The sequence below is a fragment of the Apium graveolens genome, chromosome 2 (genome assembly GCF_009905375.1).
Source record: "Apium graveolens cultivar Ventura chromosome 2, ASM990537v1, whole genome shotgun sequence".
NCBI lineage: Eukaryota > Viridiplantae > Streptophyta > Magnoliopsida > Apiales > Apiaceae > Apium > Apium graveolens.
The window spans coordinates 300,581,754-300,604,895 of NC_133648.1; the positions used below are offsets into that span (position 1 = coordinate 300,581,754).

Here is a 23,142-nt window from a genome sequence, read left to right on the forward strand (position 1 = left end):
GAAGATAATTTGTGTATATGATTTTGATTGGAAAGTTTTGTAAAGAACAAAAGTGCAACGAAATAATTGGAAGAATCCATAATTCAATAGATCATAATTCAAGAAGGAAGAATGAGTGATGATTTAGATATGAATGAGACAACCATATTTGTACTCAAGATGGCTAGTCTTTCGTACTATATGGCATACTGCATATGATTATGTGGCATCCAACCCGACTCCTTGTCATTTCAACAAAGCGTTACACCATAACATTGCTCGTCTCGATTAGGAGAAATATCTTAAAGGAAGAATAATTTGAAAAGGGGTTCAACAACCTCTTCTTCTTTATTGCCTCATATAATTTATTAATGAAAGAAGCATTATGCGTATTAAGGAATCAAGAAGAATATACGTTATCATGTTATAGAGAAGGACACCTTTAGTCGCCATTCATGTTCATGACCATAATCGCGTTCTCACGGGATTTAGAACCATAAATTCTAATTTTATCTATGTCGCGTAACCATTGTTCATGCAACACCTCAACTCCGTTAATAGAAATATTATTCTTCTCCTATCATCTGGAAGATTCCTCCGTTTCCTTCAATCATCCTCTGTCTTTTTTAATCAACAAATCTTGTTAAATTTTAATAATTTCATGAATTGGGTAAATAATGTTTTAGCATGTTGATTCAATTGTTGATATTATTAAAAAATGTTTACATTCATCTTTCACAGGAAAACTTTATACTTCTCTGTAATAGTTGGTCTACTTGGTCCTCTAAACTAACAATACTGAGTCTAGATCAACTATTCTTCCAAGTAATCTATTGCTTATAATAACAAGAACTCAAGTAGTAATTTGACAACCAAATTTTAAAACTCATTTTGTGTAAAGATCTCTTGAAAGTTTATTAAGAAAATCTTTTTCGAAAACTTGTATTAAAATTTTGAAAATCACACATTTGGTTGTCATTACTATATAAGTTGTTTGTTATTCTCATGGTCCACTAATGAGCTACCTAATTAAAGAAATAACCACATAAGGATCCATTCACCTTGATATATCTTCTACTTCTCCTCAGGTTCTTTTCGTATTTATTAGTCAATGAAAACTTCATTTACCATTGCATATTATTTTATTCATAACTTTATCTACAATGCTGACATCTAGTACTATTTTTGATATTCTCATCGTCGTCCTTGATGCCATAGTTACAACCAATTGATGCCATTCGACGTTCTGTCCGTAGAAAAGGTTGTATCTTCTTGTTAATCTTACATGTACCTAATAAGGTAGATGTCATTCCTTGCGCGGCACCCGAAAAGTGATACGAAACTTCTCGTAACGATGGTGCCTTTAAAACTGGCAACTTTGGTTCTTCATCAGCTTCAATCGACTCTTTACCTCCATCCTGGAGCTTGTCCTACTATATAATTTCAAGCTGGATCATACTAAAACTGTAATAACCCCAAATTTTGGAATTTTTGAAACCCTGATGAATAGTAACTTTTGCTGATGATGCTGATTAAGGAAAATTATCAGACCACACTATATAGGAGTACTGTTATGGAAATTCTAAGATCGTATTAGTATTCCATAAAGTAAATAAGTGTATGTAAAGATTGTCAGAATCCAAATTCGAACACTTTGATTTTTTTCCCGAAAATCCACCAGGTACCGAAAGAATTGAGTATAAGGTAACATGATTAAAAGGATTTAAAATCAAGTATTATAAGAGAGGATCATAAAAGGAATATAAAATATTGAGAAAGGTTTTTGGGGAACCCAAGTAATAAGATCCCGAGTATGATCTCTCAAACGATAAACGAGAACGAAAGCAAAGCGAACCGTAAAACAGATAACGACCATTAGCCAAGTAAGTAATTAAGCACTAATCAGATGGGATTAGTGGGTTTTGACATCATCCAACCATAAGGTTTGGACAAGTCTCCTTGTGATGATGTAATGGAGGTGATGTCATCACTTTATTAAAGTTAAAGGAAGATATTTACCAAGGATTAATCCTAACCAAGCAAATCATTTCACAAACTTTAGAATTCAAGAATCAAGCAAGCTTTCTTCTTCTCCCCACCTAAACTCTCGGTTGGTTTTCTTCAAAAACCAAATCTTAGCTTCTCTTACTCTAAAATCACAAGGTAATTACCATAGCTTCCTTACCTACTAGTGAATGCATGGTAGAAGTTTGGAAGCCAAATTCCATTCTTAACCTAGGCAAACAAATCATCAAAAGTGATGATGAATAGTAACTTTCAAGAACTAATGTTAGTTTTCTTCATTTTTATGAAATGTTAAGGTTATACAAGCAAGGATCAAGGTTCTTTTAGGCATTCAAAGCTCTTGGGTTGTGTTAGGAAGCTTCAAGGAGGTATAAACAACTTTCACCTTTAACTTATAGTTTGAACTTTGAGTTTTGATGAGTTTATGGATGGATTAATGTATATATAGAAATATCCATGTATGTATAGCAATATCCATGTATGTTAGATAGTTTGGTTGGATTTGTGGTGATTTTGGATATGAATCTTGGTTAATGGTTAATGAATCTTAAGTTATGGTTAGTAGATCATGTTTGTGGTTGAATGCGTTGGAAAACCTTGAGATTATGGACTGACTTTGCCTTGATCTAAGTTGTGTTTGATGTATTGTTGATGGTTGGGTGGTTTGTAGTGAATTGGTAAGGAATTGGAGTGGTATAAATATTGGTAATCGCGTAAACATAGCCGTCGTAATGCCCGATTTACCTTAGACTGCTTTTGTTCTTAACATCAAGAACCGTGAACTCACTGCTAGTTTTTGACCATTGCCATGATTAGATAGTTCATGTTACGAGCTTCGTTTTGATATGTGGTACGCTTGAATCCGATGTACAGTTTAGGAGAAACGACCGTTTTAAGTAACGGCGTTTCGCGAACGAACCATTACCCCTCTCCTTACTTTGAAACCTTGGTTAAGGTCCTTAAATGACTAATTGGAGTATGAAACAATTATGTAAAGTGGATTAGGCAGTTGGTAGGGTACTAACGAAAGAATCGCCTTAAAATTCTTAATGGTTAATTTATTAAAAATGGTGGAGTCGGGGGTACTCGAACGACTTACGTGATTCGTTAAGCGTAGAAGGGACCATAAGCAAACGTTAGGGTTTAATTGGTTAAAGTCTAGTTTCTTAAGCGACCGGGGTTTAATTTCGACTTATGTTGTTTTTCATAGGTTATCGGACCGACTCCAAGCTTAAGTCTATCCGGGAACACTCAGGCAAGTTTTCTACCAGTTATACTGTTGTTGTGATGTATATATGTATATGCAAATCTTGTGATAAATGCATGATTGTTATTAGCAACTCTTGCGATATATTGGAGCATGTTGATATGGTATATATGCATGCTTGTTTCATAATCTTGTTATCTAAGTGTTGATTCAATTGCTTATAAGATGCATAATACATATGCTAGAGATAAGCAGTAGTTGTGTATACCCTTAGTATAGGGGACACAAAGGTGAACATTTTTCTAAAACCGGGAGTCAATGTTCCCGAGTAATATATATATATATATATATATATAAGATATAGTTTTCAAGACTATTAATCGAATAAGGTTTATTCGATAACTTTATTTTTATAAATGAATATTATTTTGAATATTCATTCGTGGACATATGACTCCGTTTATTTTATTAATGAATATTATTTTGAATATTCATTCGAGGACATATGACTCCATTTATTTCATTTAATGAATATTATTTTGAATATTCATTCGAGGACATATGACTCCGTTTATTTTATTATTGAATATTATTTTGAATATTCATTCGAGGACATATGACTCCGTTTATTTTATTAATGAATATTATTTTGAATATTCATTCGAGGACATATGACTCCGTTTATTTCATTTAATGAATATTATTTTGAATATTCATTCGAGGACATATGACTCCATTTATTTCATTTAATGAATATTATTTTGAATATTCATTCGAGTACTTTGACTCCGATTATTTACTAATTAATATTCTTTATTTTATTAAAGAATAATGTGTCAATAATCAAACTTACTTTTGATTATTCAAATAAAGATAGTACTTTCGTATAAGTATATCTTTGGTTATTTAATATTCATTTAAAGTATAAGTTTTAAAACTTCTACTTCAATTATTTTTATAAAGATTATTCTTTATGGGAATATTATTCAGATATTTTCTAATATATTGGGACTGATTTATTTTATTAAATCAGCATCACTCCAAACATTCTTAAAAATGTTTTCGAGTCTTCAAAATGATTTTAAAAGGTTAGGGCGGATCCCAAAACTCATTTTTATATTTAAGATCCTCCTTTCGAAGGGGATTTAAATACTCGCTCAAAACCTGAGGGATCCGGCTCTGTGCTGTATTTTATATTCGCAACAAGGTTGCTATTCTGATAAAAGAGTTTTTGATTACTTACCCAACACTCGGGAAGTAAAATTCTTGGAACAAGTTAATCCATTAACAGGCATCGCCTGGGAAATATTGGTGAATGTTCCTTTCCATCTAGATACAACTTCTTAGTGGAGCCGTATCAACAAGTTTCTACTTGGGGAAAGGGAGAACGAGCTTTACGTTTCAGGGTCATGGATTTCATCTGAACTACGAGTGGCGTAAGTGGTCGAGTAGCGCCGGCCCAGCCTTATTATATTGGCCCAAATGGCCCGTAAGTTCCGCTAAGACGGTCCATTCCTTAGGAGTCCAGTGTTCGGTTGACAAGTAAACCCGACAGGTTCTCCTCTACATGTAGAAAATGGTGGGGTTGCACTACTACGACTGATCATCGTAAGTGGTCTTCCTGGCGCGGCAAACTCCCGTAATGAGTTCATCATCCAATTGGATATTTCTGCAACACTACCCAGAGCACTTCGATAGAAAGGCTACGGTTGGGCGATTGTTGAGTGTTGGCAGGTTCAAGCTTTCAAAATGATGTTTGCATCAAATGAAGTATCTCGTAACTTCATTTTATTTTGATGATATTTTAAATATTGATTCTATACAAGTTTTGTCTTGTAGCTTAATCTATGGGATGAACTAATTATAACTTGAACGGTGGTAGTTCAAGTAGTATTCAGAAAAGATATAAGTATATTGGAGTATCTTGTAACTTCATCTTTTAAACTTATATCTAGTAAATGATTATCGTATGCATGTCAAAGATTTTCGGAAAAACGTTGAGACAAGGGTAGATATATGAGATCACCTTGCAACGATATTTTTATACAGTTATAAACTGGAGCCATGTGTGTATTATGCATGGCAGAGTATTCAAAGATTTTGAAAAGTATATATGTATATACTGAATATTTTGCGGCTTGGTCGCGTTAAGATATCAGCTTGGTTCATTTCTTCTTGACCAAGACTTTCATGAGTACTATGAGAATGCTCATATATTGTTAATTATTATACATATTATTTCGGTGGGCTTGTTGCTCACCCTTGCTTTCTTCTTTCATCACACAACAACAGATAGAAAAGATGAACAGGACCAAGCTTCCAATTTGCAAGCGGTTAGGAAACGTTCCGCAGTTTTCTGGAAGCGTTGATGCCGCTGTAGCTGAGGTAGAAATTACCAATAGGCTAGACTTTCAACTTCTGATGTACCAGACTTATGTATCTATATGAATTGTAATAATGGCAAAGAAATGTAAATTTATTCAGAAACCCTTTTAAGGCGTAACGGTTTATAATTGTGGAATAAAATGACTTGTGTTATTTTTGGTATTCATCTCTGAGACTATAACTTGTGGTGTGTGTGTGTGTATATTGTGGGGTCACAGTACTCAGTAGTTGGTTGACTGTTAAGATTAAGTATTGATAAGGGAAATGGAACTCGTGACAACCCGAATCCCCGACCCCGGATTTGGGGGTGTTACAGAAGTGGTATTAGAGCTAAGCGTTATAAACCTCAGAGATGAAGTGACGTTAAAATAATAAGTTCACTAAGATAATAAGAACTCTTTCCAAGTTCATAGTTAGACTACCTAACGTAGTACTGACAGTTAAAACCCTTATGGGAACCCTTATAAATATCGTGATAGAAGCGTAGTTCGTTATCGTATATGGTAGTGGGACTCCGAATCCTGAAGTTCAAGAGCAATAATATGATGATGTTTTACTACATATTGAGGATCAGATTGTGGATCCAATGGAGCACCCTAACGAGGGACTAGATGATGTTCATATTAAGGATGTAGCAATTAAGGATGTTATCCCAGAAGGGATTGTTGCTGAGGAGGATCTCCTGAAGGATCCTAACAAGACTAAAGAGATGATCGCTAAGGAATAAATGACCATGGTCAGGGCGACTACCAGAGGTAGGATTGGCTGGTTACTACCGGAGGTTCGTTCAAGTTTGCAAAGATAGTAGCCCCTTTAACGCGGCTTACTCGTAAGACTGAGAAGTTCGAATGGACAGAGAAATGCGAGAACAGCTCTTAAGGATTGAAGCAAAGGTTGGTGACGGCCCCTATATTGGCGTTGCCGGATGGAAAAGGAGATATTTTTTTTGATTTGTAGTGACGCTTCGCATAAGGAATTAGGGTGCTTCTTATACAGCACAGCAAGGTAATCGCGTACGCGTCAAGACAACTAAGGGAATATAAAATTCGATATCCCCACCCATGAGCCTGGGCTCGTGGCAATAGTTTTGCCCTAAAGATTTGGGGCACTACTTGTATGGAGAGAAGTGTGAGATTTACATAAGCCGTGAGTGGTCTAGTACATTTTCACGCAGAAAGAGCTCAACATGTGCCAGAGGAGGTGGTTAGAGCTAATCAAAGATTACGATTATGAGATTTTTTATCATACAGCAAAAGCCAAAATGGTGGCTAACGCCCTTAGTATAAAAGAGAGACTCAAGATGAAAATGTCTTTGGGAGAGTTAATAAGAGATTTTGAGAAAATGGAAATAGAAGTGAAGGTAACCGGAGCCGGTACCGAAAAGCTGTTTGAGATTGCAATACAGCCTGAATTATTGGAAAAGATCATATTATGCCAAGAAAAAGTGATGAATGAAGGCAGAGAGCCAACAAATAGAGAAGTGATTAATACCGAGAAAGATGATAAGGGAATAATGAAGTGTTCTTACAGAATTTTGGTTCCAAACGTTCAAGAGCTTAAGGACGGGATCTTAGATGAAAGTCATAGTTCGAGGAATAAGATTTAGGGCAGACCCTGAATGTGATTGTCAGGGAGGTCGCCATCAAGAAAGAAAGAACCCATAATATAATGAAATGAAAAACAAGAATTTTAACGTATAAGATAACCCTGATTTTGGGAGAAGGATGAAACATTCCATACTGAGGAAACAGAATTCGAGCTAGACAGGGATAACCAGGACGGTACTCCTATTGGGCAATCCATGGATCTGCCTAAACAAAACTTATACTATTATCCCCAACCACCACCCTGAGGAAAAAATGCGGTGAGAAAATCTTTCCAGACCTTTAAGTCGCTAAGCTCTCAGAGTTCCAAGGAACAAGTTGACCCAGTCAAGGCAAGAGCCTGGCTAAAGGAAATAGAGGAATCAATTGAGATTCTAAATGATTGACGAAGTGCAAAAGACTATTTTTCCACTTACCTTCCTAAGAGAGAGGCCACCGCTGGTGAAAGACCAAGAAAGGCACGGAGCCAGAGGTTATGATAAACTGATTAAAGTTCAGTCAATTGTTTTTGAGAAAGTAATTCCCAAGGTTATGGAGATAGTGTAAAAGCTTTAGAGCTAGAACAAAGGTGAATGACGTGATGTTTGAAGTCAATGATTAGTTGGTTCGTGAAATGATTGTAAGAGAGAGGTAAATAAAAAGAAACTGAAATGGAAAGGAATATAAAGGCAATAGAGTTTGAGGAATGATAAGGGAGTTGGGTATGAGGAAACCCTAAAGACTCGTAGCAATAGAAATAGAAAAGTATGTAATCATCAGGATGAGGGTGATTCACCATGAGTTAAAGTTGATGGTTGAAGGCATAAGAGATATATATATATATATATATATTGTACCCCCTTTAAGTTGGGAGGATTCGAGGAAACCTTGAGATAGTTCGAAGGATAAACAATGAGACGCGGATAGATTGAGGAGACAAGAAAGTAAGAAATTAGGAAAATTGGATGAAGGAAGTGACCTTCAAGAATGTGAAGTGTAAGACCGGGGGCATGATACCCAGAAAGGGAGACGCCAGGTATGAAAGATATCTCAACATTGAGATGACTGTTAAGATAAACAACAAAAGTAAATAAAGAGGTATTAAGAAGAAGTTCACATTGAATACGACCAATATCTTCCAGAACATCCCTGTTATCATTACCAAATCATGAAAGAAAAGTAGATAACCGTTGTTATCTTTTGCAGGCCATATTGATTGACCTCATTTTGAATACAGATGTTATTGTGAAATTAGGCATATACTATCGAGATGGGAATGACTGAATAAGATACCCTTATCAGAGATATATGACTTGATTTATCCATGTAAGGATGCAAGTACCTTTTTAAAGGTGGAATTAAGGACATAACCTCAATAGCATGAGATGAACCATGGGGGATGCATAAAGGATGGCATTTCATCCTTAATAGGGACATTATGAGTTTGGGTAGTATGGAATGAAGGACTAAGGTAACAACAACCTTTAAAGATCAGTAGAGAAATTTTTCAGAAGTACATAGACAATGGTTCTAGTATTAGTAAATGGTATTTTGACATGCCCTGTATCTAGGGAATACAGGAGGAACGATTCAAGGATAACCTTAGAGGTTTTACAAGGAAAAAGGAAATATTCAAAGTTCTCAAGAATAGAAATTTTGATAAAGGAAATGTGAATTATAATAATGCCAGGTGGGCACGTGTTGAACCATAAGAAATTATAGATTGACCCAATGAAGGTCGAGATTGGTGAAAACAAGTAGGACCCAAGATAAGAGACGTCTGAAGTATGATCGAGAGTCAGTCGTGATAATGTTAACCTCTAAAAGACCGAGGCAATAACTTATGGAAAAATGGTGATATATATTTTTTTACCAAAACGTAAGGAAGAGCATTTTCACACAAGCAGTGATTGGAAATGAGGTAGAAAATTTATTTGGAGGTGGTTAAAATGACATTGATTGTAAGGAAATTTTACTATCAGGAAAGGCCAAAGAGGTGGCCGACACTTTAAATGTAAGAGGATAATTATAGGCGCTTGTGCCAGAGGAATACAGTGATGATGGTTGAAGCCGTGAAGGTTGTATTATGGTTTGGAAGATTGACATTCTTTCTGATGACTGTGCAATACCCAACCATAATAGTAGTTTGGTAAAGGTTTAATTCGTGTAATCGCCATGAGCGGGCTATCTATATTAGAAGGTACTATCTTGAGATAAGTCAGGACCATGTTACGAAATGACTAAATGAACCTTTGAGATGCATGTCTCCTAATATAGACATATGATTAAGAATGGTATTAACCTGCTATCGTTGCTTTTATTGAAACTCTTCTGCAATTTTATCTGCTTCATGTCATATGTACGTCAAGTTCAGGAGTGTTCTTCATGAATCATGAACGGTGATCATGTTGCCTCCTTAGAAGAATTCAATACGATATTTATGGACTCTGTATGGTTAGCTATTAAGATCCAAGGAAAACGAATGACTACAGTAGGTCCGTGGTGGACTATTGTAATGCATCAACGATTCTTTGAATAATGACCCAATTACAACCGTGAGAGTTGTATTGTAATGGATGTTGAGATTGGGTACCACTAATCAGGTTGTGGTGATGTATAAGTTATTATTGGTAGACTATTTAAGTCGATTATCTACCTATTGAATATTTATTCCTTCTTATCAATTGAGGGTCGTATTACAATATGAGGAAGATTGCGATGCAAGCATAAAATTCTAATAATGATGATGTCTAGAATGAAATCCCAGATTCGATTTTTGATGTCGAGGGAGTTTCAAAGGTGATTATGTATAAGCTCGAGCAAGAGCATGGGTCCATAGAATGATGGACGAAATAGCAAAAATATTTAGGCATGTGAAATGCGATGCTATAATACTTGATGTTGATATATATACGTATATGTTTTGTTCTCCTATGACAAACCTCTATAGTTCAGAGGTAGATTCCAAGCCAGATATTTTGTGGCAGTATTTTTTTTTACATATATACAATTCTCTTCAATTCGTTCTTTTCTCTTCTTTTCATTGAATGTAAGCTGAGAAGAAAAACCCTTCCAGAAGGGGAGGTATTGCCGAATGACTATCTATCTTTGTGATAGAAGCCTAGTAGGATACCACATGTTGTTTAATTGCTTGTCAAGTACTAAAGGCTGACCACCTTCTGTACTAACTATGCAATAGAACAAGTGTTCATGATCATAGTGATCTCTCAATGAATTCTTTTACTTCTATATGAAAGACCAAGCTTTCGAAGATGGAGGCAGCTAGAGATGAAGTGGTACCAAGTATGGTGGTATTCCGATTCTAACGCGTTCGTGATACTAAGGTTGAGACGATTATTAAAAGGTTATAGAACGCTAACGAGCAAAAGTATAACCAGTATAATATTAGGAACGGAAGATAGTAGCGATTACGAACTGGAAAAGAATGGGTATTGAGAAGCAAAAGCTATAATGCTAGAAGCTATAATGAGAGTCTGTGCAATAGACTTGAAAGAATTTGGAATGATCACTTAATGCGGATTGAGTTTTCTTACGACAATAGATCATATGTCAGTATCGAGATGTCACCTTACGAGATCCTTGAGGGAAGACAATGTCGATCTTCCTTATGATAGGATGATGTTGCAGAACTCAAGATGCTCGGACCAGCAGTGGTCCAAAGGACCAAGGATATAATAGATCTAATCAGAGGACAGCTGATAGTAGCCTAAGATGGACATAAAAAGTATGTTGATTTGACACGAAAAGATAAAGAATAGGAAGTAGGGGACCTAGTGCTGTTATAGGTATTCCCTTGGAAAGGATGGATGAGGTTCGGAAAGAAAGGAAAGCTAAGCCCACAAATTATTGGACCCTTGGATATATTAAGACGTATTGGGAAGTTAGCATATGAGCTAGCCCTACCCCCGAACATGTAGCAAGTTCATAACGTGTTCCACGTATCAATGTTAAGGAAGTGTAATTCGGATGTCAGACAAATAGGGGCAAATGAGCGCATAGACATGCAACCAGACGTAACCTATATGGAGCAACCAGGAAGGGATATAGATCAAAAAGGAACAAGTGCTTAGAAGAAGGGTTATCAAACTAGGCAGAGTTTGGTGGTAGAACCACAATATGGGAAAATTTACTTGAGAGTTAGAAAGTGCAATGCTAAGAGAGTATCTCTATTCATTTTCTATCTGATTCCGGGACGAAATCCTTTTAAGGAGGGGAGACTGTAATAACCCCAATTTTTGGAATTTTTGAAATCCTGATGAAGAGTAACTTGTGCTGATGATGCTGATTAAGGAAAATTATCAGACCACACTATATAGGAGTACTGTTATGGAAATTCTAAGATCGTATTAGTATTCCATAAAGTAAATAAGTGTATGTAAAAATTGTCAGAATCCAAATTCAAACACTTTGATTTTTTTCCCGAAAATCCACCAGGTACCGAAAGAATTGAGTATAAGGTAACATGATTAAAAGGATTTAAATTCAAGTATTATAAGAGAGGATCATAAAAGGAATATAAAATATTGAGAAAGGTTTAGGGGAACCCAAGTAATAAGATCCCGGGTATGATCTCTCAAATGATAAACGAGAACGAAAGCTAAGTGAACCGTAAAACAGATAACGACCATTAGCCAAGTAATTAAACACTAATCAGATGGGATTAGTGGGTTGTGACATCATCCAGCCATAAGGTTTGGACAAGTGTCCTTGTGATGATGTAATGGAGGTGATGTCATCACTTTATTAAAGTTAAAGGAAGATATTTACCAAGGATTAATCCTAGCGAAGCAAATCATTTCACAAACTTTAGAATTCAAGAATCAAGCAAGCTTTCTTCTTCTCCCCACCTAAACTCTCGGTTGGTTTTCTTCAAAAACCAAATCTTAGCTTCTCTTGCTCTAAAATCACAAGATAATTACCATAGCTTCCTTACCTACTAGTGAATGCATGGTAGAAGTTTGGAAGCCAAATTCCATTCTTAACCTAGGCAAACAAATCATCAAAAGTGATGATGAATAGTAACTTTCAAGAACTAATGTTAGTTTTCTTTATTTTTATGAAATGTTAAGGTTATACAAGCAAGGATCAAGGTTCTTTTAGGCATTCAAAGCTCTTGGGTTGTGTTAGGAAGCTTCAAGGAGGTATAAACAACTTTCACCTTTAACTTATAGTTTAAACTTTGAGTTTTGATGAGTTTATGGATGGATTAATGTATATATAGAAATATCCATGTATGTATAGCAATATCCATGTATGTTAAATAGTTTGGTTGGATTTGTGGTGATTTTGGATATGAATCTTGGTTAATGGTTAATGAATCTTAAGTTATGGTTAGTAGATCATGTTTGGTTGTATTGTTGATGGTTGGGTGGTTTGTAGTGAATTGGTAAGGAATTGGAGTGGTATAAATATTGGTAATCGCGTAAACATAGCCATCGTAATGCCCGATTTACCTTAGACTGCTTTTGTTCTTAACATCAGGACCCGTGAACTCAATGTTAGGTTTTGACCATTGCCATGATTATATAGTTCATGTTACGAGCTTCGTTTTGATATGTGGTACGCTTGAATCCGATGTACAGTTTAGGAGAAACGACCGTTTGAAGTAACGGCGTTTCGCGAACGAACCATTACCCCTCTCCTTACTTTGAAACCTTGGTTAAGGTCCTTAAATGACTAATTGGAGTATGAAACAATTATGTAAAGTGGATTAGGCAGTTGGTAGGGTACTCACGAAAGAATCGCCTTAAAATTCTTAATGGTTAATTTATTAAAAATGGTGGAGCCGGGGGTACTCGAACGACTTACGTGATTCGTTAAGCGTAGAAGGGACCATAAGCAAACGTTAGGGTTTAATTGGTTAAAGTCTAGTTTCTTAAGCGACCGGGGTTTAATTTCGACTTATGTTGTTTTTCATAGGTTATCGGACCGACTCCAAGCTTAAGTCTATCCGGGAACACTCAGGCAAGTTTTCTACCAGTTATACTGTTGTTGTGATGTATATATGTATATGCAAATCTTGTGATAAATGCATGATTGTTATTAGCAACTCTTGCGATATATTGGAGCATGTTGATATGGTATATATGCATGCTTGTTTCATAATCTTGTTATCTAAGTGTTGATTCAATTGCTTATAAGATGCATAATACCTATGCTAGAGATAAGCAGTAGTTGTGTATACCCTTAGTATAGGGGACCCAAAGGTGAACATTTTTCTAAAACCGGGAGTCGATGTTCCCGAGTATAATATATATATATATATTTATATATATATATAAGATATAGTTTTCAAGACTATTAATCGAATAAGGTTTATTCGATAACTTTATTTTTATTAATGAATATTATTTTGAATATTCATTCGAGGACATATACTCCGTTTATTTTATTAATTAATATTATTTTGAATATTCATTCGAGGACATATGACTCCGTTTATTTTATTTAATGAATATTATTTTGAATATTCATTCGAGGACATATGACTCTGTTTATTTTATTAATGAATATTATTTTGAATATTCATTCGAGGACATATGACTCCGTTTATTTTATTAATGAACATTATTTTGAATATTCATTCGAGGACATATGACTCCATTTATTTCATTTAATGAATATTATTTTGAATATTCATTCGAGGACATATGACTCCGTTTATTTTAATTAATGAATATTATTTTGAATATTCATTCGAGGACTTATGACTCCGATTATTTACTAATTAATATTCTTTATTTTATTAAAGAATAATGTGTCGATAATCAAACTTACTTTTGATTATTCAAATAAAGATAGTACTTTCGTATAAGTATATCTTTGGTAATTTAATATTCATTTAAAGTATAAGTTTTAAAACTTCTACTTCAATTATTTTTATAAAGATTATTCTTTATGGGAATATTATTTAAATAATAATATTCAGATATTTTCTAATATATTGGGACTGATTTATTTTATTAAATCAGCATCACTCCAAACATTCTTAAAAATGTTTTCGAGTCTTCAAAATGATTTTTAAAGGTTAGGGCGGATCCCAAAACTCATTTTTATATTTAAGATTCTCCTTTCGAAGGGGATTTAAATACTCGCTCAACAAGTTTTTACTTGGGGAAAGGGAGAACGAGCTTTACATTTTAGGGTCATGGATTTCATCTGAACTAGGAGTGGCGTAAGTGGTCGAGTAGCGCCGGCCCAGCCTTATTATATTGGCCCAAATGGCCCGGAAGTTCTGCTAAGACGGTCCATTCCTTAGGAGTCCAGTGTTCGGTTGACAAGTAAATCCGACAGGTTCTCCTCTACATGTAGAAAATGTTGGGGTTGCACTACTACGACTGATCATCGTAAGTGGTCTTCCTGGCGCGGCAAACTCCCGTAATGAGTTCATCATCCAATTGGATATTTCTGCAACACTACCCATAGCACTTCGATAGAAAGGCTACGGTTGGGCGATTGTTGAGTGTTGGCAGGGTCAAGCTTTCAAAATGATGTTTACATCAAATGAAGTATCTCGTAACTTTATTTTATTTTGATGATATTTTAAAGATTGATTCTATACAAGTTTTGTCTTGTAGCTTAATCTATGGGATGAACTAATTATAACTTGAACGGTGGTAGTTCAAGTAGTATTCGGAAAAAATATAAGTATATTGGAGTATCTTGTAACTTCATCTTTTAAACTTATATCTAGTAAATGATTATCTTATGCATGTCAAAGATTTTCAGAAAAACGTTGAGACAAGGGTAGATATATGAGATCACCTTGCAACGATATTTTTATACAGTTATAAACTGGAGCCATGTGTGTATTATGCATGGCAGAGTATTCAAAGATTTTGAAAAGTATATATGTATATACTGAATATTTTGCGACTTGGTCGCGTTAAGATATTAGCTTGGTTCATTTCTTCTTGACCAAGACTTTCATGAGTACTATGAGAATGCTCATATATTGTTAATTATTATACATATTATTTCGGTGGGCTTGTTGCTCACCCTTGCTTTCTTCTTTCATCACACAACAACGGATAGAAAAGATGAACAGGACCAAGCTTCCAATTTGCAAGCGGTTAGAAAACGTTCCGCAGTTTTCTGGAAGCGTTGATGCCGCGGTAGCTGAGGTAGAAATTACCGATAGGCTAGACTTTCAACTTCTGATGTACCAGACTTATGTATCTATATGAATTGTAATAATGGCAAATAAATGTAAATTTATTCAGAAACCCTTTTAAGGTGTAACGGTTTATAATTGTGGAATAAAATGACTTGTGTTATTTTTGGTATTCATCTCTGAGACTATAACTTGTGGTGTGTGTGTGTATATTGTGGGGTCACAGTACTTAGTAGTTGGTTGACTGTTAAGATTAAGTATTGATAAGGGAAATGGAACTCGTGACAACCCGAATCCCCGACCCCGGATTTGGGGGTGTTAAAAAACTCATCTATCTTTCCTTATACGAAGTTCTTACAAGAATAATTCCCCTTTTCCTTTAAAACCGCATAAAAGCATGGTAATATATCCAGTCTCCATCGAGCTGTCAAATCTTCACAACTATTACATATGAGAACTCAATATATCCATAGCATCAATATATTCGTCTTATACTTCTCTTAACAATATCCTATCTTACTAATCCATATCGGATCCGCTAATCCTATTTCGCACTCAATTCGAACTCAAAATGAGTATACTTAAGGTATTTCCTATCTTACATGGCTTATCACTCCTATTTTACTTCCACCTATTCTTATTTAAGGGACCAATAACCTATTGCTCTGATACCAACTTGTAACATCCCCAAATCCAGGGTCAGGATTGGGTGTCACCAGATAACTTTTATACAATATAAACCTGTATATTGAAATAAATATACAGATAACCCCTCAATTTCGGATCGTTTACAGGTTATAGTATGAAACAAGATTCTAACCTTCTAAAATCTACAACACCTAAATACAATTTTATTACCTCTTTATTAACTCCATTGTCTTATTCGCTCTCACATCTCCATCCTCTTGCAGCTGAGATCTCTGTATGTTTGTTGTCTATTAAGAGCTATTCACTTCTATCCTCATTTGATTCTGAAAGAAATAAGAATTCAAAAAGCAAGAGTGAGCCAAAAATGCCCATCAAGTATCATAACTGATTTCCAAGTATCAATATCAAAAGAAATATATGGACACAATTTTTAAATAATTTATTAATATTTTTATTTATTTGAAGTTATTGAGCGAATAAAATATTGGCCGTTATTAGCCTTTAATCATAAATCAAAAGTGACGAGCAATTCTCAGATTCATCTCTTGAATTAGGGTTTTGTCCGGTTTTGTAATCATAAAACTTTTCAAAAAAAATATCGTTAATGGCGATCAACAATAAATTAGACTGGACACTAGATCAGCGTTCACACTCATATCCTGCTGATCAGTCAGGATATAGTGTAGATCTATACCTACCTGTATAGATCCATTCGGGTACCCAGGCATTATGGCCCAATATCAGGGGTCCGGTCCATTAATGGCCCTATTGTAACCATCCAGTCCGTAGAGTATTTTGATATCAAATCATTTTGATTTCAAAACATCCTGATTCAGGGTTCGCAAATAACCCGGAATAATAGGTATTTGCTCAAGAGATCCATCGATAATAAAGGAACAATAATGAAAGGTACGTGCATAATTAAGAGTAATTACAGCGAAATATAACACAGTTAACTATTCTGAACTTAAAATAGGATAGAAATACTTGCAGTATATCAGAAGAAAGTTTAGGAATACTTGCCTTGATATGTTTTAACAACTTTTACTGGTTAACTTTGGACCGACTTGGACATTCGACTTTATCGTCTAACCACTAGTTTATCCTGTATATGACTTCAACACTCAGGTCCTTCGATTGGAACCTTGCTGAGCTTGACAACTGACCACTAGGCTATCTTTAGTCTGACGGTAACCCTCGGTCTTCCGACTAGAACCTACAGAGTCGAAATACCCTAATTTAGACAATTGTTTATACTTGACACATCTTCGCTATCAGATCTACCCATTCGATATGAAATCCTGACTCGGAATTATACGCATTAATATAATACCCATAACAGTTAGGGTCCATGTACTCAAAACTTGGTTCGGTATTTATTTTCAGAAAACATAAATATTCGTCGCTTCGTGAAAACAGGGTTGTCAGCTATATTACAAAATATTTATCAGGACAGGAAAATAGGTTCCGTAAAACGTTTATAATTATATAGTTATATACGTTCGACTAGTAATCCCGATAATCTCAGGATACTTCCCCGTATTTTCGAATTTAATTTTTCTCGAAAATCGGTCAGCGTCTTATCTGTTTATCGGCCTACCCGTCGAAACATAATCGACGTCAAATCACAACAATCAAAATTTCAAACTCCGAATCTCAATACGATATTCAAAATAATAAACCATTTTTGTTCCGAAAAAAATAATTTTACGAACTACTTTATTGGTTTATAAATTTAGGACTCAGAAATATTTATCACCATCCACCGTCGACTCGCCGAGACTCATCGTCAACGGCGATAAAATTTATTGGTGCCCACTAATATCTGGGTTCCAAATAAATTTCGCCGATACAAAATAATTTTTGAATAATCTAAAAATCAATACTTTGAGTAATCACAGAATTTCATTTGAATAATTTCGAAACCCAATCAATAATTCGAATAACCCAACAATTTTGAGTTCTTGAATTTCATAGAAGCACAACAACATAACAATCCTCACAACACACATACACAACTGCACACACACTGCACACACACACACACTCAGCACACACACACACGCACTCAACACACACACACATATATATACACACATAATAAACCACCAAGCCAAACCGAAGTCAGGGGACGGCTCACCGGAAAAACGGCTGAGGAACCGAAATCGCGATAAATCGGAACTAACATGAGCAAAACTGAAGCTAATAACCTAAGCAAAACAGTGGCCGGAAAAATAATTACAGGAACAAGAAAGGAGAAATGCGTGAGAGATCGAGAAAGTGAGGTACTAAGAAACCCGAGAGACTAATCCGAGAGATGGAGAGATGGGCTCGTGAGAGATGAACAAATAGGGATAAAAGTTTATATTTATCTTATTTTATTTGTTATCTTTTTAGCCACTGCCACGTATCATGAAAAAAAACATATTCAGCAAACAAGTCTTCTGAAATCATCATGTATCCTGCCACTGCCCAAACCCTGATTTTTATCCCGAGATTTGCAATTTAACGAAGCAAGTTGCGGTTAAAATCACATTGAAATAAATACAAAATAGTCTTAAAATTTCCGTAATTATTAGAAACTAACAAAATAAAATTTTCATAATTTTAAATCAATTTTGGAAAGCGCATCGGTCCGCATTTTACAATTTAACGAACAAACGTGCGGGTGAACAAAATCCGAAAATTTTCCAAAATATTTTTAAAATTCTCGAAATATTCCAAATTTAGGAAATATAAATTTCATACTTTTTGAAGAATTCTGGAATTTAATACTGAATTTACACTAAAATACAATCTATAAATCATTTAGAGATAAACAATTGATGAAATAATGTTTTCTAAATTTTATAAATTCATATAAATAATTATTGAGATTATAAAGTCATAAAAATAATTTTAATGATAATTCCAATATTTATGGAAATAAATTTCCCATAAAATCACTTTTAAAAACAAAAGAAAAACAAATCTAAGCTTCTTATAAAATACCTTACGAGAAAATAGTATAAAAATATCCCGTCTCTCGAGAATACGGGTTTTATTGATCTACAGAAATGACTATTATATCGAAAATTTTGTGCTGGGACTCGTACGGGTCAAACCGTACCCCGGATCGAAAAAGTCAAAATACGGAAAATGTTCAGAATAATCATATTGGGTTATGAAGGAGTTTTCCGAAGGGTTTCGGGTGATAAAAACGCAAAAACGGTTGAAGTCGGACGATTCCTGATTTTATAAAGTAATTTTATAATTACTCATAAAATTATTATTAATCCATAATTTTTTATCAAATCATATAATAACCTAAAAATTACCAGAAAATACGAAAATTATCTATATTTTATTCTGGATAATCAAAATTAAGATACACCAAATTTTATCATATATAAACACTCAGACATCACTTCCAATTATCAAATAATTCTTCAAAAATTCACATAAAATCACATAACAATTATTTATTGATAAAAATAATTACACGATATTTCCCGGATATTAAATTAATGAATATATAACTCATAATATACTCATATTCAATTAGAAATACTGTAATTTTACTTGAAATTTGTCACAAAAATATCAAATATAATCTGTAAACCGTTGTGTGCGGCCAATAACCGATGCTAAACAATAATAACATTTAACCTCACACACAAAAACATCGTTTCATTTTTATTTAACATCGGTTATAAACTGATGTCTGATGCAATATTTTTAGTAGTGAATGGACTTTTAAAATGGAATTTTTGAAGCATGATTTTTGCTAATCGAATTAGGAATTGACGGGGAATGATCTCATCATATTCGGCTATGACTGTATTATGTATTATATAGATAGTAAAATGAATGACACGTAAAAGAATATTTATTGCAATCAGTAGTAGTGTTCAGAGGAGTGAAAGATAATCTGTGGAAAAGCGGCTTAGAAGGGCATGCAGAAACTCCACCACCCCTTTCTTCTTCTTCGTACATTTGAGCTAATTAAAGTAGTCCTTAAATTTCTCCAGTCCACACACCTCTTTTGGTAATCATCAACATTCACCATCTAAGGTGTTAATATACAAATATAATATATTTTTACCAGCAAGATAGAATAATAAAACAGGACTATTCTAAGAACTTTTGTTATTTTTTTCTAGAAATTGTTTAGCTTCTTGAGACAGAGCTCTGCCTTGGATATAATCAAATCCAGGCTGGACTATATTCCAGGGCAGAGAGACCTCTTTCTCAAGAAGTTAAGAAAGTCATATGTAATATGGCTTTTCAAGATTTTGATCTTATAGAAGAGCGCAATAAAATTACAAGAAAAAAAAAGGTGCAAAGGATTGTCACCTTCTCAGTTGTTGCAAGCATTGCAATTATAGGAATTGTGGTTGCAGTTGTTTTTGTAAATATTAACAAAATCGATGAAAAAGGTGATAAGAATACCTCAAACAATCAGCACCACAAGCAGAGTTCACCAAAGAAGCAGGGCTCACAAAAATCATCAAAATTGGTGAATTCTATCTGTGGTGCCACAGATTACAAGGCAACCTGTGAGAGCCACCTTCAAAAAGTGGCAAACTCAAACCCCTCCGCTCAACCAAAAGACTTCCTTAAGTCTGCAATAAGTGTCATCTCGAATGAGCTTGACAAAGCAATGGATGAAGCTTCCAAGATTAAATTTGACAGCCCCAAAATGAAAGCCGCCTTTGATGTATGTAAAAAGGTGATGGAGGATGCCAAACAAGAAATAGCTAGCTCGGCTTCATCTGTAAATAAAGTTGATCTAGAAAAACTTTCTTCAAAAACCCATGACTTGGACAACTGGTTAAGTGCTGTCATGTCTTACCAACAAATCTGCATTGATTCCATTCCAGAAGGTGAAAAAAGAACTAAAATTGAAAAGGCCTTGAAGACATCAAAAGAGCTTACTAGCAATTCACTTGCCCTTGTGTCTCACTTGTCTTCAGCATCCCAAAAATTCAGTTTCCGCCGTCTTTTACCAAGTGACAACCTTCCCTTCTGGATGAGCAACGAAGAAAGGAGAATTTTAAAGGCTGATGCACCAAAGCAAAAACCCAATATCACCGTGGCTAAAGATGGTAGTGGAGATTTTACAAAGATCAACGATGCATTAGCAGCATTACCAACGGGCTACAAAGGAAGGTAACTAAATTTGTTACAGTAATTTTCTTAACGTTGACATATAAACAGAAATTTATGCATAATGTGTAAGCAGGTATGTCATTTATATCAAAGAAGGAACATATGAAGAGCATGTCGAGGTAAGCAAAAAGATGGTAAACATCACAATGTTTGGTGATGGATCCCAGAAGACAATAATTACCGGCAACAAAAATTTTGTTGATGGAGTTCCGACCTTCCAAACTGCCACTTTTGGTATGTCAACCCGAAAACTAAACATATATATACCAACTTGAGACTTGCACATATCGCGTAAAAAAGAAGAATATACTCATGCATTCATTTTTCAAATGCAGCGGCTATTGGAGATGGTTTTATGGCTCAATCCATTGGATTCAGAAACACCGCAGGAGCTGAAAAGCATCAAGCAGTAGCCTTGAGAGTACAATCTGACCGTTCAATTTTTATCAACTGTCGAATGGAGGCATACCAGGATACTTTGTATGCTCAAACACATCGTCAATTCTATCGCGGATGCTACATCACAGGCACCATAGACTTCATCTTTGGTGATGCAGCTGCAATCTTCCAAACATGCAATATCTATGTCAGAAAGCCTTCGGACAATCAGAAGAACATTGTAACTGCTCAAGGAAGAGCAGATAAGCGTGAAACAACAGGAATTGTGTTACAGGGTTGTCACATTATGGCAGCTGAAGAATTCAAATCAGATCAGTCCAAGTTCAGGACATATCTGGGTAGACCGTGGAAAGAGTATTCAAGAACAATTGTGATGGAAACGGAAATCGATGACTTGATTGATCCTGCAGGATGGCTAGAATGGCAAGGAGATTTTGCATTAAAAACTCTGTACTATGCAGAATTTAACAACAAAGGTTCAGGGGCTGAAACCAAAAACCGAGTTAAGTGGCCAGGTGTAAAGGTGATTAACAAAGATGAAGCTAATAAATTTACGGTAAGCAGTTTTCTACAAGGTGAGAGCTGGTTGAAAGGTGAAGATATTAGTGTTCCTGTTCGTTTCAGCCATGCATAGTAGTGTGATTCTGCCTTGGTGTTGTAGTCCATGCATATACATATGCCTTTTCTATGGATTCGGAGTTGTGGAGTGATATTAAGGCATAAAATTATTGTTAAATGTTTGAGATTATTCTTTAGACTGGAGTGGAGCAGAAAATGAAGTTCATTACTCGCATTAATTTTGTCCAACAATTTAAGTTTTGGTTCTCGTTCTAGAAAGAAAAGATTATTTTATACTAGTTATCTTATCTTCTATCGTATCTTCTCTATACAGATGTAACAACAAATCTATCTTTCACATGACAAAACTGCTTGTCTCCGTAAATATAAGGTGCCTACAAGTTGAATTAATTCACAAAATAACATCCTTAAAAAATTGACACGGGCTATATGTTCACCAGTATACCTGAAATTGGCTTTTCATATAATTTATATATATATATATATATATATATATATTATCTCGAAGGCTACTATATCCATATAATATTCATCCATTAAATTTAACCACCGGTAAGATTCATGACCCACTACCTTTTTAACAAATAAAACTTTATATTATATATATATCCATTCATCTTCCATATAAATATTCAATTTAACTAATATAGGAACTAACCTAGCATATTAATATGTACACACTCCACGATTATAGCAACTGAATAGTATATTTAAAATTTTTTGAATTCTATTTTTACAATGCTGTAAAACTCTCGGCTCCTCTTTTGACATTAGCCTTCAATGATCTGACTACCTCTAAAATCACGATATCATCATATCTTTTCGAATTCTCTACATAAGAGTTATGGATCCCCGCTCTCAGTAAAACTCTTCAAGGACTTCACTCATAAGTTTTTTGTTTTTATCATGAGATAAATATATATATATATATATATTTGTCTTGAAGAAGTTTTCTAAATTATTTAATTTATATTTTATGCATAGGTTTAAAATGTATGATATGTAATTCGAGATTCATCAAATCAAGAATAAATCGATCTTGTGCATTTCAG

General features: G+C 34.7%; 1 protein-coding gene across 1 annotated transcript; it reads left to right on the forward strand.

Moving 5' to 3' along the window:
- Positions 1 to 20,052: 20,052 nt before the first annotated feature.
- On the forward strand, positions 20,053 to 22,368 carry LOC141708643 (pectinesterase-like). Its single transcript, XM_074512379.1, has 3 exons — positions 20,053 to 21,112; positions 21,186 to 21,346; positions 21,448 to 22,368. The coding sequence occupies exons 1-3, from the start codon at positions 20,220 to 20,222 to the stop codon at positions 22,143 to 22,145; spliced, it is 1,752 nt and encodes a 583-aa protein (XP_074368480.1). The 5' UTR covers positions 20,053 to 20,219; the 3' UTR covers positions 22,146 to 22,368.
- Positions 22,369 to 23,142: the final 774 nt, after the last annotated feature.